The sequence below is a fragment of the Volvox carteri genome (genome assembly GCF_000143455.1).
Source record: "Volvox carteri f. nagariensis unplaced genomic scaffold VOLCAscaffold_1, whole genome shotgun sequence".
In the NCBI taxonomy this organism is placed as follows: domain Eukaryota; kingdom Viridiplantae; phylum Chlorophyta; class Chlorophyceae; order Chlamydomonadales; family Volvocaceae; genus Volvox; species Volvox carteri.
The window spans coordinates 3,533,628-3,548,092 of record NW_003307545.1 but is presented as its reverse complement, the minus strand read 5'-3'; the positions used below and the strand labels follow the sequence as shown (position 1 = coordinate 3,548,092).

General features: G+C 56.7%; 2 protein-coding genes across 2 annotated transcripts in view; one reads left to right on the top strand and one right to left on the bottom strand.

Moving 5' to 3' along the window:
• Window positions 1-2,949, top strand: part of VOLCADRAFT_102798 (uncharacterized protein) — a gene marked incomplete at its 5' end in the record, with an annotated part of 5,719 nt that extends 2,770 nt beyond the window's left edge. Inside the window, 4 exons of the mRNA XM_002946139.1 lie at window positions 365-567; window positions 1,008-1,117; window positions 1,537-2,137; window positions 2,418-2,949. Of these exons, the coding sequence (XP_002946185.1) occupies window positions 365-567; window positions 1,008-1,117; window positions 1,537-1,627 (404 nt within the window). The 3' untranslated portion in view covers window positions 1,628-2,137; window positions 2,418-2,949. The remainder of the gene's footprint in view (window positions 1-364; window positions 568-1,007; window positions 1,118-1,536; window positions 2,138-2,417) is intronic.
• Window positions 2,950-7,062: 4,113 nt separating this feature from the next.
• VOLCADRAFT_115772 (uncharacterized protein) lies at window positions 7,063-10,881 on the bottom strand (the record flags this gene model as incomplete). Its single annotated transcript, XM_002945798.1, has 7 exons — window positions 7,063-7,135; window positions 7,813-7,907; window positions 8,464-8,617; window positions 9,109-9,218; window positions 9,708-9,869; window positions 10,624-10,678; window positions 10,778-10,881. 7 exons carry the CDS (start codon window positions 10,879-10,881, stop codon window positions 7,063-7,065), a joined length of 753 nt encoding a protein of 250 aa, XP_002945844.1.
• Between the last annotated feature and the right edge of the window lie 3,584 nt (window positions 10,882-14,465).

The window sequence follows — 14,465 nt, the reverse complement described above, 5'->3', positions numbered from 1 at the left end:
TCTGCGTGTCTGTGTGAGGGGAAGAGAGAGAGAGAGAAAGAGAGAGTGTGGTGTGTGGACACCATGATGGCCGGCTCCGCGATGTGGGTTTTCCTCTCCTCTCCTCTCCCCCGCCGCCGCCGCCGCCGCCGGTGAGCTGCCTGTAGTGCTTACGTAGGCTTTTTTCCGACCTGCCTAACCGCCCCCGAAAAACATATACACATACGCTCACATGCACACACACGTCCAAAACCCCACCTCGGCGCCCCCGCGGTTGCCTCTTTGGTGGTTCTTAATGCTTACAAACTTCCCCCCTCTCCCCTCCTTCCCCCTTTCTTCCCTCCTCCCCGCAAACACACATACGCACATACACACGCACACGCAGGTTTGTCTATGACGGCCTTTTTGGAGAACCCGGCTTTGGGCCGCTTCTTCCGCGTGGTGTCGTTGAGTCTGGACAAGAGCGGCGCTGCGTACATCAGCACGTTGGAGGGTCGCAACTACCCCTTCACTGCCACACAGTGGCACCCGGAGAAGAACGCCTACGAGTGGACGCCGCACCTGCACATACCCCACACCACTGACGCGGTGAGAGAGAGGGGGGGGGGAGGGGGAGAGGGAGAGGGAGAGAGAGGGGGGGAGAGAAGGGGGAGAGGGGGGGATGTGTGAGTGTGGGTGGGCGGGGGCGGGAACGAGAGGATAAGAACCCGATAAGAGGTGTCTCGTCCCTGTCCTCCCTCTTCCCTCCCTGTCCTCCTCCCTCTACGGCCTTAGCTAAGTTTCCGTGCTGGGAGTATGTGTGCTGGGTGTATGTATGTGTTTGTGTATGTATATATGCATGCGTGTCATGTTTAAGTGATTCTCGTCCCCCCGACGCAACATCCCCATTCCACGTTCCTCCCAATCCCCGCCGTCTTTCCCCCTGTTCCCCCCCGACCCGGTGTCACGGCAACGTCCCGACCCGGCTCCCCGTGTGTGTGTGCGTGTGTGTGTGTGTGTGTGTGTGTGTGTGCACCCCGTGATGGTAGATTCGCATGAGCCAGGAGGTGGCCAATTTCTTTGTGGCGGAGGCCCGTCGCAACCTGCACATGGCCAAGAACATCATCGAGGAGGACGAGCTGCTCATCTACAATTTCAAGTAGGGCAGGGAGGGAAGGGCTGATGGTGGTGTGCCAGCGTGCGTGTATGTATGTATGTATGTATGTGTAGTTTTACAGGTATGGGGTCACGCACCCCAACCATGTAACACACACATGTATGTATGCATGTATGTACGTGTGCTTGGAGGCCTGTGTTTTAGAACCGGGGGTCTTGTTGTTTTACTTATCGCATAACGACCTGGTGGAAAACTTGGGGGAAAACCGGCACGATACCGCTCAAGACCAGTGTAAGTGCCTGCTCACCCCCCCTCCCGTGTGTTCATCACCCACTACTTGATTTCTGTCACACTCCGCCCACAAAGCACTCATTCTTCTGCCCCCCTCACTACCATGTTGCCCCTCCCCTTTACCCCGCACCCCACCCCACCCCACCCCACTCCACCCCGCGACACGTCAGGCCGGTGTTCACGGGCAAGCACGAGCACGAGGGCGAGGAACGGGATTTCGAGCAATCGTACTTTTTTAAGAAGATCTCCCGCGGCTTGTGAAGACATGTCCTGCTTCCTATCTTCCTATCTTTTTTTAATCTCTCTTACCCGCCCACCCACCCGCCCACAAATATTCACTTAACTGCCTAACTGCCTACCGGCGTAGTTAGTTAGTTAGTTAGTTAGTTGGGGTAGTAGAGTTACAAACTGCATGCCTGTGACCGTGGGCACTAGGCCTCCGCGGCTACAGGTAAAAGGTGTTAAGTTAGGTGGGTAAGGGGGTAACAGGAAGTGGTTGTGCTGTGACGAGTGGTTGTGCTTGTCAGTTGGAGTGGTTGGATGTGGGTTGGATGTGGAGAAGGCAGTTGAAGGGGTGGTGTTGATGGCAAGGTTGGCGGAGTTGGGGGGTTGGAAAGACGACCCGTGTGTGTGTGTGTGTGTATCAAAGTGAAGGGGTGGAGTGCAGAGGCGTAATCCCCTCCCTCACTGAGTAGCGGAGTGCGCTGTCCTCTTTGGGTCTTTGGGTGATACGGTGTGTGTGTGTGTGCGCGTGTTTGTCTGTCTGTGTGTGTGTCTGTCTGTGCATGTGTGTGCGCGTGTGTGTTTGCGCTAGATTGCCAAATTAAGAAACCCACGTAGTGAAGAAATGTCGGGGGGGGGGGGGCCGCCCCCGGGGGAGTGTATTGGTTGTGGTGTGCGAATGCGATTTCGGTTTTCATGCCAGGTTCAAGAATGTGACTGAGTATTTTGTTTTGTTGCGCGTTGGAGTTGTGATGTGGCTTGGGGCAGTATATTAGTATCCCCCAACCGCCCAGGAGGGGGGGAAAGAAAGACCGGACCCATTGTGTGTATGTGTGTTTGTACGTGAACATCGTGGGAAGAGCGTGTACTCGCGGATGGCTGCGTCGGCTGCTTTTTTGCGTTGATTGATTTCTAAAATGTTTTTCCTTGCGTTGCCAATCAAGGGTGGTGCCGTCTGTGTGCATCTATGCGGAGTGGGGGAGGGGAAGAGGGGGAGAGGTGCTTGTGCATATATGTGGTGGTGTGTGTGAACAGCCCCTCGCTTCCCCTTTTTTCTTCTTCTTCTCCTTCTTTTCCTTCTTCTTAATTTTCTTCTTTTTCCGGCGCCGTGTGCAACCGCAGCTGGAGTGAGCGTGCAGTGCGCGCACCGTAACAATCATGTTTGTGATGTACGGCGGCGATACGACAAGAAGGGAGTGTGATTTTTTCCTACCGCATCTGTGCTTTTCCGGGCTCTAGGAAGGAGGACGCACCTGCTGCGGTTTCCCTAGACTTTTTCCTTGTTTTTACCCCCCTGTTTCAGACCGAGTGCCGTACAGGCAGTGAAGAGTGGTTTTTTTTTCGTAGCGGCCTCTGCGCTAGCGGCCGCTGTAGTGCTGGCTGCTGCTTCACGCAGTAGCAATTATATCCTTTAGATTGCCGTACTTTTTGGTTTCGGGGCATGTATGCATTTAGAGCAATTGCTAGCAATAGCAGGCCGATAACGAGACGGGGGCAGCATCTGTTTACATACTAACATTATTACGATTATTGTTGTTCCCTTTTTGTCGCTTTTTTTGTCGCGAGTTGAGTTATTGGTCAGGAGAGGAGGGAGGACGGGGTTATGGACTTCTTTATGCTTTAGCGAACGAGTGGCCCGATATAGGGCTTTGAACGAGTGGCCCGCTTCCTACCTTCCCCACCACCCCCACACAGAGACAGGCGTGGGCACAGCAGGGGCAACACCACGTAATTTTTGCGCCGTCAGTTCTTTTTTAATCACAAGTTGCTGTTGTTGTTGCTGTTGTACCCAATACTGTTGTTTCCTACCGTAATCTATAGTCACCAGGACTCGCTTGACGAGTTTTAGGATATGTCGGTACGGTACAGTACGGTACCAGGGGACACAGGAACCTTGCATCGATGTACGACAGTGCCGTACAACCTGTATAATTTGTATCAGAAAAAGGTTTTAATGGAAAGATACCAAAACAAACTTGCCTATCTAATTTGCGCCTAAAGCCTACGTACGGTATTCCGCTAACCCTAAAACACATAATCACCCAAAAGCAAAATTCTCATCGTTTTGCCACTCTCACACAGCAAGAATCTCTTCCCAAACCCGGCCACAGCAACGCTAGCCACCAGCCTCCAGATCTGTCCCCTTAAGAAGGATGGCGTGGGAACTTGACATCTCCCTTCACATCGCACGCCATAAAAGCTGTCACTTTCTCTGCCCTTGCTCCGTTTTTCTAGTTCCTAGACATTTTCAAAGGTCACGAATTGGATTCGGTGCCACCACAACCACCATCATCATCATCACCGCTATACTTGCGCAACCTGCTCTACCTGTCCCCAGTTTCGGCGGAGAGGAAGGAAATGTCCTTCCGCCCTCAACCATGTATGCCCAGGCGGCTCCTAAACCAGGCGGCTCCTAAACCAGGCGGCTCCTAAACCAGGCGGCTCCTAAACCAGGCGGCTCCTAAACCAGGCGGCTCCTAAACCAGGCGGCTCCTAAACCAGGCGGCTCCTAAACCAGGCGGCTCCTAAACCAGGCGGCTCCTAAACCAGGCGGCTCCTAAACCAGGCGGCTCCTAAACCAGGCGGCTCCTAAACCAGGCGGCTCCTAAACCAGGCGGCTCCTAAACCAGGCGGCTCCTAAACCAGGCGGCTCCTAAACCAGGCGGCTCCTAAACCAGGCGGCTCCTAAACCAGGCGGCTCCTAAACCAGGCGGCTCCTAAACCAGGCGGCTCCTAAACCAGGCGGCTCCTAAACCAGGCGGCTCCTAAACCAGGCGGCTCCTAAACCAGGCGGCTCCTAAACCAGGCGGCTCCTAAACCAGGCGGCTCCTAAACCAGGCGGCTCCTAAACCAGGCGGCTCCTAAACCAGGCGGCTCCTAAACCAGGCGGCTCCTAAACCAGGCGGCTCCTAAACCAGGCGGCTCCTAAAGAACGGCCTTCCCTTCAACGAGGGAGAGGTGGAACGTGTCGTCCGTCGAACGCTGACGATCCCCTACCCCCTGTACGGCATCTGAGCGCAAAAAAAGCCAAACGAGACGGATACACAAACAGACAGGCAGGAAGCCGCACAGCACGCACCGGTGCGACCCTCGCGGTCGACCGGAGGTCGTACATCCAGCAGCAGCACCACCACCAAAAGCACCACCAACCACCACCAACACAACACTGCAAAATCAACACATTTAAAAAAATCAACACATTTATCAACATCCACATACTGCAAACCCTTTCCCTCCTTCCCCCCCTCCCTCCTTCACTCGTCATTCCGAGTAGGGGGCCCCGGGAACAACCTGTTTAGGACACGGCCTCCGCGGCCTCCGCGGCGAGTGCAGTACAACCTCAATGACATTGAGAGGACAGAACAAATAAATTAATGATGCGAAGGTATTATCGAGGCGGCCCTTAGGGCCCCACACGCTCTCGCTGGGCATATTCGCACGCCAGGCGGCTCTGGTTCACGCCGTACCCTCGTTCCGCAGGGGTTCGTACTCTCCCGCTGCAGTACTGTCGTCCGTACTCCTGCCGTCGTTTCCAATTTCCGTCGTCAGATCAGGATCCCCGCGACCCGTGCGAGAGAGATGCGAGAGTGAGAACATCCAGGGAGATGGACAGATGGACCACCGCAATTTCCAAATTGAGTAAACAAAAGAAGAGGTCGAAGAGGCGCCGCGTAATGCCGTACCGAAAATGAGGTTGTTGCCAGCATTGTTATGGTTGGCAGCAGTAGCAGTTGTAGTGGCAGCAGCAGTAGCAGCAGTCGTAGTGGTGGCAGCGAGGTGGACGTGTCCGTCGTCGGGAAGCCGGAAGGCGGAAGAAGGCGTCATCGGGATCATCGGTACCGGAGATGGCGGTGATGGTGGCGATGGTGGCGATGGCGGCGGCGACGACGGCGACGACGGCGACGGCGCAACGACGAGAGGACGTGCGATGGTGGCGACGGCGGCGTAAGCAGCCCCCGGGGCGGGCGGGAGGAAGCAGGGAGCAATCATACATCATCAGGGACAACATCATTTGGGGATCATATATCACTGTACGGAAGATGACCTGAATCCACATCGAATCCATCCAACCGGGACGAATCCGGACCGAGAGGGGAACTGGATCCAAGAGTAACTTGGAAAGCGTGTGAGGAGGCTGCGAGAGACAAACGTTACAGCGTCGTACATTGTGTTTATATTACAAACGTTAGCTGGATATTCATCACACGGTCCGTGGGTCATTCCGCGGGTATATCCCCGGTTCGCACTCTCTTACGTCCCCTCTTTAACGCTCTCACACGCTCTCCCTCCGTTGCTCCCCTCTGGCTCGCTCGCTGCTTCGTAATATGCCAGTACGATGGCCGGATAGGATTGTGCCGTACAAAAGTCCGTACAACAGAAGTCTACTATCTTCAAGCCCCACTGAGGAGCTGCTCCTGGAAGCGCAAGGAAAGGCTTTTGGTATGTACGTATGTATGTATGTATGTACGGAAGATGCACACACGTATGTATGCATGTATGGCCGGGCGCTTCATGAGGCGACATTCCTTTGCTGCTGCTTCCCTTACTACAGTCGCATCATTTCCCTTCCCTGTACTCCAAAATTCATATTTCACATCGGCTCCGAAACTCACTCAACGATACTCACTACTACACCACTAAACGGCCCAAAAGCCCTCCACAGACCTTTCCACGGTATTTCCGGTACCCAGGATTCCGGTAAAACAGGACGAGCAAGAAATGCCAGTTGTAATGAAAAACCCGTACCCGAAGCCCCGCACCACCACATCACCAGCCGCAACAGGGGGGTCACAGGGGTGTTAGGGCCCTGTCGGTGCCCCCCTGGTCCTATACCGGTGCCGTTCGCTCCCGTCCCTCTCTCCCTCCCTCCTCCCTCCTGTCCCCTGTCTTTCCCCTTTCTTTTTTTGTTGTCTTCCTTCTCCTCCCCCTCTCCTCTTTCTTTCCTCTTTCAGGCGTGCGGATCGGCGCTAGCAGTCCCCCTTCCGTCAGCTCCCCAGCCACACATCTTAGCCATAGCCCGTAGGCGAGGAAACGAAAGTGCACCTACACACATACATCGATGATACATCGACACACACAATACATACATACATACATACATACATACATACACACAAGCTGGGGAGGACGGGACCGTAGTATGGTGGCCAGGTAAAGGAATCAGAAGGTTTCCTCCCTCCGCTTTTCGTGAGTAGAATTTAAATACTGTGTGTATCAAATTTTCCCGTGACACCACGCGGGGTCTCTCTCAGAGGGCTTTCTCCCCCGCTTCCCTCCAACATACACACATAAAAAAACCCTTAAGAGTAAATTTCTCAATTCAAACGAACAAACGAACAACGACCAGACGACATGGCACCGAGCTGCCGCGCAGCCTCGCCGCGCAGGTGCCTCGGTTCCCACTTCACGTCCTCATCCCCATCATGCCATTGTCGGTAATATCTCCTCCTCATCTTATCCCCCTGAGCCCTCTCTCATGCCACGTGTTTTGAGTCCTGGAGAAGGGGGTCTGAGTCGCCCCTGTCGCCACCGACCGCCACCACCGCCCTGCGGCGTCGGCGGAATGGCGGACGGATGGACAGACAGACAGACAGACGGGGGATTGCACGCACGTACGCACAGCAAGGTGGCCCTTGTGCCTTCGGCTCGTATGGTTAGTTTTACAGGTATGGGGTCACGCACCCCCAACCCTGTAACACACACACACGCACACACAGCAAGGTGCACGGGTTTGTGGGGGCCCATCATGGACCCTCCCAGGAGTGGCTCGTGTGGTGGGTTACTGGAAATAACGCCTTTTTTTCTGAGCTCAGTGGCTCAGCTACCGGGCCTTTTCAGCTATCTTCCCGCCTTTGCTGTTGCTGCTGATTCACTTGGTTAGCAGTGGTTAGCTAACCACTGCTGCCCTGGAGCAGTAGCTGTTGTTCAGCTATAGATGGAGATGTGGATGGCGGCCGGCCCTGCAGTTTCCCTTCTCTCCCAACCCTTCGCGTAGCTCAGACGGTACCGGGCAGTGGGCAGCCTCTGAGCCAGACTGGCGCCTACCTCCTCCTCCACACCACACCACACCACACCACACCACACCACACCACACCACACCACACCACACCACACCACACCACACCACACCACACCACACATGCCCACTCTCTCGCCCAAACCTTCCCCTCCCCACAAGTATGCCACCCCCCACACACCCCCACACACACCGACCCACGACTTACTTCTTCGCCGGGTAGCACTGAATGAGCACCAGCTGAATGAGCCCGAACGTGGCTCCGATGGCGTTGGGGACCGCAATGAACAAATCTTCAACAGCCTGGAGGCGGTGCCGTAGCGTAGGGTGGGGTAAGGAGGTAGGGGGGTAACGGGGAATCGTAGTGCAGAATAGAAGAATGGAAGAGAGGCGGGAGGGGGGAGGTGTGCTCGCGACACTCGCCACGATGAAGGTAGCAGTAGCAGCAGCAGCAGAGTAAGATGATGATGATGATGATGATGGTGATGATGATGATGATGATAACCGATACTGGGGATGATAACCGATATCCCCTGTGTCCCGAGTGCCATGAACCCAGAGCAGGGGGGGAGGGCTGCAGCCGAGGCGCTGCCATCGCTGAGGGCGCCCCTCACAGTCCCTCAAGTGCAGCTGCCATGTACTGCCATAACGTTCCGTATCGCGCACCTGTCCTGGCACGCACAACATGCACAGCACGCGATTACACGTACATGTGTATTACACGTTCCCCCCTTTCCCCCCACCCTTCATCCCCTCTCCGGGACTCCAGATACCACCGCCCGCAACCCAAAACCTTTTTCCACACAACACCACTTTTCCCCTCCCCTTTTCCCCTAGCCGCCTCAAAACCCCGCCGTACCGTGCCGTACGCCACCCACAGCAGTCCGTTGACTGTGTTCATTACACTGATGGGCCAGAAGAGGGACGCGGAGGACCGGGACCTGACCACCTCGGATATGGTGGACAGGGGGGCGCCGTAGTAGCACAGCAACACGAACACGGCCGTGTAGCCGCTGGGGGTGGGGGCGTGGGGGAATGATGGGGGGACCGGTAAGGCAGGGCCAGGGAGGGGAAGTGGGACGAGCCTCAGACGAGTGGGAGGCTCATTGGTGGAGGCGCATTAATGAAAAAGGGGGACCACCAGGCGGAGTTTGGAGTCGAGGGGTAATTCCCCCACTATAAGGGGGGAGATACGTATTAAGAGACGCACGCGAAGGGCGGGCGAGCTGAGCCGGTGACGGTCCAAGGGGAAGTGTGGACGGAAAGGCGTGGACAGAAAGACGAGGACTTGGAACCTGCAATAAAGCTCCCGGACTCCCAGGCTTTACACGTCCTGCTGGCGGTGGCTGTGGATCCGCACTCGACACCACAGGGAGGCGGACACAGATGTGGGCAGGTGATGCAGGACGAAAACGGATGCGGATGTCGCTCCCGTCCCATTGTTTTTCGTCTCCCTCCCTCCCCCCTCTCTCCCTCCCTCGCCCTCCCTCCCTCCCTCCCTTACGAGATGAGCGAGGCGGTGTGGTCCCTCTCAACAAACAGCGCGATGGTGATTCCTGCTCCGCTGATGATGACCGTGAAGAACAGCAGGGCCTTGAGCATCAGGTCACGAGCCTGGTGGTGGTGGTTGTGGTGTGGTGGTGATGTTGGTGGTGTGTTGATGTTGGGGGAGGGTTAGGGGTGCGGGGGGAAATCAAAACGTGCACGGGGGGATATCCGCCGCTGTCGACGCCCCCAGCAGCCACAGGTGCTGTGGGCCCCAGACGGGAAGTGTTGGTGGGTAGTCGCACAGCCGTACATCTGAATGTAACCAGCTCCAGGTACGCGTGTATGTATGTATGTATGTATGTATGTATGTATGTATGTATGTATGTTATATTATATATATACATAGCTAAATTATGTAGAATTACGTGGTTACTGAGCAGGTGACACGAACACAACATGAGAGGTTACACTCCGGAAGTGGGGGTGCGTGTGTAGCCGGGGTGTGGGTGTGCCAGGAACGCAGCAGCAGCAGCAGCAGCAGCATCGGGACGTCGTTTTTTTCCCTTTGTATTTAGGATCAATCAAAATCAAAATCAAAAACCTTTCCTGGCTCACCCTGGGGTCCGCAAAGCCGTAGCTGGACACCGTCATAAACACCCCCAGCAGCAGCCCCGGTTCGTTGGCAAGAATGACGTACGGATCCGCGTTGATGCAGCCGTACAACAGCCAGGCGGCACAGTTGGCGATGATGGCCACCAGCGGCAGCGGGTTCAAATCCTACAGACAGACACACAGATAACTGCTGTGGGTTGCCGTACTCGTCGTACGATTTCGCTGGCTCTGCTGGTTGTTTGTTTTCCTTGCTTTGCGCGGCTGGTAGGGCAGCCTCATGGTCTGGGGGTGGGTGAGGGTAGAGGTGCTGAAAAACCCCGCGCGCATGTTTGATCCTGCCGCAGAAAAGGGGGCCCGGCGGGCTTGGGGTTTCGTAAAGGATGCATATCCGCATGACCCTGGTGACCACTCGGAAGTCTTGCAGCGTCCGCATTTGAAACGGCTATCTGGCTATGTCTACAGGGGTCGTGAAGGGGTTTGAGGAGACGTTCAGAAGGCGGCGATGTGTAATGCGGCGGGGGGGAGGAAGCGTGTTTGGTATCTTCTAGATGGCTTGGGGCCGCGAGGGGGTTGGGGGAAATCTCAGATCAGGGCCAGGTCGTCGCATAAGGCTCTTGCTGCTGCTAAAGGAAGGGGAAGCCGCGAATCTCCTTTACTCTGGGGTTACAGATGCGGTTGGTTGCTTGCAGTTTTGTGTGAGATACGCGGGATGGCAGGACCGTTTGACACGGACCGTTTGACAACCAAACACCGACTTGTAAAGGTGAATATGAAATATGAAACACGGGCAGAAGGATGCCTCAATGTAATAGTGCCCCCTTGAAACGGAATTTTGCAAGCGTTCCTTAGCTTCCTAGAAGATGCCGCAGTAAGGTTTGAAGCGCCGAAAGGAAAGGTGCCGGACATCGTGACGACTCACCCCAAGGTGCTTGCTCGCACGGACTTGCAGCACAGCCTTTAGCGGACTGACAAACCTGCGATGTTGTCGCGGGATGTGCTTATTGCCTGGCATTTGTTTTGGGCAGCTGAAGGACGTGCCGTGACACGTGTTTACGAAACTGTGGCGCGCTCACATCAAAAATGCGATGATGCAGCCCAAGCCTGGCGCAATATGCTTGAGCAGAACCTCCTTGAAGTCCATGTCGTCGTGATCATCCAGTAACCTCCTCATCGCCATTGTGCGTGTCGTGAGCGACTGAGAGGACGCCGGGGTTCCAGATATATGAGCTGTGGCTGCAACGACAAGCCCAGAGGAAACGTCTGTCTGTAAGTTGTCATGGGTCGCGAACACATCCTGCTGGCCCTATCCCAGGCTTGTACGGCTTGGCAGTTGCCGGTTGGACTTTCAGAAATCATCCAAAAAGATTTGTGATATGCCGTTGATATTCGCATGATCTGTTGAGTGGCTTTCTGTTGTTATTATAGCTTCCTGCCTGCTGTACTTCGCTTGACTGGTCGCCCCGTGGAAAAAAATAGAAGTTTCCCCCACAGCTGCATAGTGTTACATGAACGAAGAACAAGAAGGACATGGCATAGCGTCGAAGCGGCAGGCCGATAGGTTGCTGGCAAGCAGCGGGCTCTCTGCCCCTACGGAAGCTCATCTTGGCAGTGAACTTTCAACCGTCGACCAGCAGCACGCTCAGCTTCCCCCTAAGGCGCGCTTCACCCACGCATATAAACGTGGCCTTCTGTGTGATCATCCCGACACGGTATTCTCGGCTCAAGGTCCACCTCGAGGCGCTTGCATCCCACACGAATTCGCAGCCCCAGCGCCGGCACCCGCAGGGACCGCAGCAGCAGCTTCCCTTGCCTTCGCTCCGTTCTATTCACCTCACTTTGAACTCCAACCGCAGTCTTTCACCGTCTCCTGTAGCCATCCCATCAGCAGCTCATCGACGCCGCAACGGCAGCGAAAACATCCGCTGGATCTAGGCGATCTAGATCCAAACCCTCTCCCCGACCACCACTCCTCCGTCCCCGGGTCCCAAGACGACTCCGACGACTTCCTCGACTTAGATCCCCCTCACCGCCGCTCGAAGGCCGTGCGCCTGAGCACCTCAAAGATTCAGGGCCGCGCAGAGCCCCGGAAGCCTCGCATAGGGCCCCAGTATCAGGCTTTCGTGCCCCCTTGGCCGCCAGGAATTTAAACTGCTGTAAGCTGCGGCTTTAGCTCATCGCTCCAGTTGTAGTTCCTCTCGGGCTGCAGCCAGCACAGGGAGTCCCCTCCAGCCAGCCAGCCAGCCAGCCGGGCAGCAGGAAGCTGTTACGGCAGATAAGCGGTTGTTGCTTGCCCGGCAGCGGGGGACCTTGTGTTTTTGGAGGGGGAAAAGGGAGAACGCGGCGGCGCAGGGCGGGGAGGCGAAGGAAGGGGGAAAGGGAAGCGGTCCGGTCAGGAACTCAGGACGGGATCAGTTCCCTGGAGCCCACCTCGCGAGGCGACTGCGACCCAGATCGGGATTTGTTGGAGGGCGGTGAAAGAGGTGGAGGAGATAGGGAGGTAGGTAGGCAGGTAGGCAGGTAGGCAGGCGGTCAACAACTTTAGCCGGGTAGCAGCAGTGAACCGGGGTTTAAGTCGGGCATCGAAGTTAAGTCACGCAGCGGGGAGGACCTACCGCCATCTCCTGCAGCAGCAGCATCGCCAGCAGCAGCATTCCGGTTGGATCCTCTGCAAGATCATACATTCATTCAGCAGTAGCAGCAGCAGCAGCAGGACGACAACGGCCCAACCACCCCCACTCTGCCCGGGTGGGAAATCGGCGCGGTGGGTGCCGCCGTAGTGCAGTTACCGTCCTCGCGCCCAGTAGAGGGGGGCGGGAGAGGCAGCAAAGCAGAGGTGGATTGAAGCGTGCTTCGGAGCCGCAACCATGTACGGCGCACGCGCCGCTCGTGTACGGCGGTTCTCGTTGTTGTTGTTGGAGGAGGAGGAGGAATACGTGCAGGTGCGTGTGTGGCGGCATACACACGTCCACATGTCCGTACGTGTCTGTATGTATGCGCATGCGTGTATGCGTGTGTGTGTGTATGCGGCCTTGGTCCCGTCCCTCCCGTCCCTGGACCTCTGTCCTCCTCCTCGCCCTCGTTGCGGGGCGGGAAGTGTAGCGTGCCATAGCTGCTGCTTCTTGGCATGTGCAGCTTAGTGCTACTTAATTATAACGCCTTGCGTAACGACGTCTCTGAGGCCCCTCTCTCTTCCGTTGCCCTGTGTGTTACATTGTGGTCGGATCCGAACCGCGGAGGATGACCCCATTCATCATCAGCTGTTGCTGCTGCTGCTACTGCTGCTGCTGCTGCTGCTGCTGCTGCTGCTGCTGCTGCTGCTGCTGCGTGCATCAGCACGTCATGTTCAATTGTTTCCACTCATTCCCCCATGAGCTCATCCCCCCCATCCCCAACCCCAACCCCATCCCCAACCCCATCCCCAACCCCATCCTCGGGGTACCCCCGAGGGGGGGATTCGATGTAACATCACACACACCGCGGCTGAGGACCCGCGCACTCACTGGGGGCAGTTTCTTAGGACCTCTTGGACACCACCACCGCCGTCCAGCAGTTCAGTTCAGGTTTCCTTGCAGCATATGAGTCCCCCCTCTCCACTCCTCCCCTCTCCCCTCTCCCCTCTCCGCCTCCGCCCTCATTTCTTGTAGGACTGGGTGGTCACCGCCGCCTGGCCAGTGGAGCGTGTGGCGGCTGGTAACTGGCAGCGGGCGCCCCTGGTGGCGGGCCGGGTGAGGCTGTGCACCCGGTCGCTGTTCTTCGAACCAGATGACCTGAGGGTACCCATAGTCAGGTGCGCTGGGGTGGAAGGCGGGTGTTTGAATGGAAGTGTATGTGTGTGCGGGGGGCGGAGGGGAGGGGGGGAGGGTATGTAAGCATGTGTGCGTATGTACGTATGTATGCGCGTGTGTGTGATTTGCGCGGATGGGTTGTTTGAGGAGGTGTGGGGGGGGGCCCGGGTGGAGTGGGTTGGGTTGGGGCCCGTGCTCGCCGTATAGAGCCGTGATAAACCTGGAAGGAGGGGCGGGAAGGACGAGGGAATGGAGGGAGGGAGGGAGGGGGGAAGGGATGTTTCTCCTGATATACATACAAACTAAACACACAAAAAAACACGAACGCACGTACGTACCGCGTACACCTCTCCCCCCTGCTCCCGCGCTCCTCTTAGGATTCCCCTCGCTGCTGTCAAGTCCATGTCCAGCGGCCCCCCTGTGGCAGCAGTGGCGGCGCAGGCAGCAGCAGCAGCAGCCGCTTCCACTGACGCATCCGGCAGCGCCATCAGTCCTCCCACCCCGCCCACCGCTGTGACCCATGGGTCACACCGCCCACCCAATTCCGGGGGCCCCAGTCTGCTGTTGGAGACGAGGGAAGTGGTGCTCATGCGGGCGAATATGGAGGAGGTGCCGTACACGTTTTTAAAAGCACCGCGAGAGGGGGCCGGTGGTGGCGGTGGTGGGGTTGAGGTTGGAGGTGCGGTTGGCGGTTACCGTTGGGCGTTTGGTCCTTGCTACAGTCCGCTACAGCCGCTGTTGTCTCAGGCGGCCGCGCTGCTGGAGATCAACAGGCGCCCCAGGGAGCTGAGGAGTACGGCACTGGAGGTGGGGGGGACTGGTGGTGTCATTGGGGTTGGTGGGTGGGAGGGGGATAAAAAAACATTTTTTTGGGGGAAATAAATCAGGATATGATACGAAAGAAAAATGGAAACCTGTTGTGGGGAGCCCCCCAAACTCCCACCCTCCGTCCACGTCTCCCCCCATAACCCCCTTT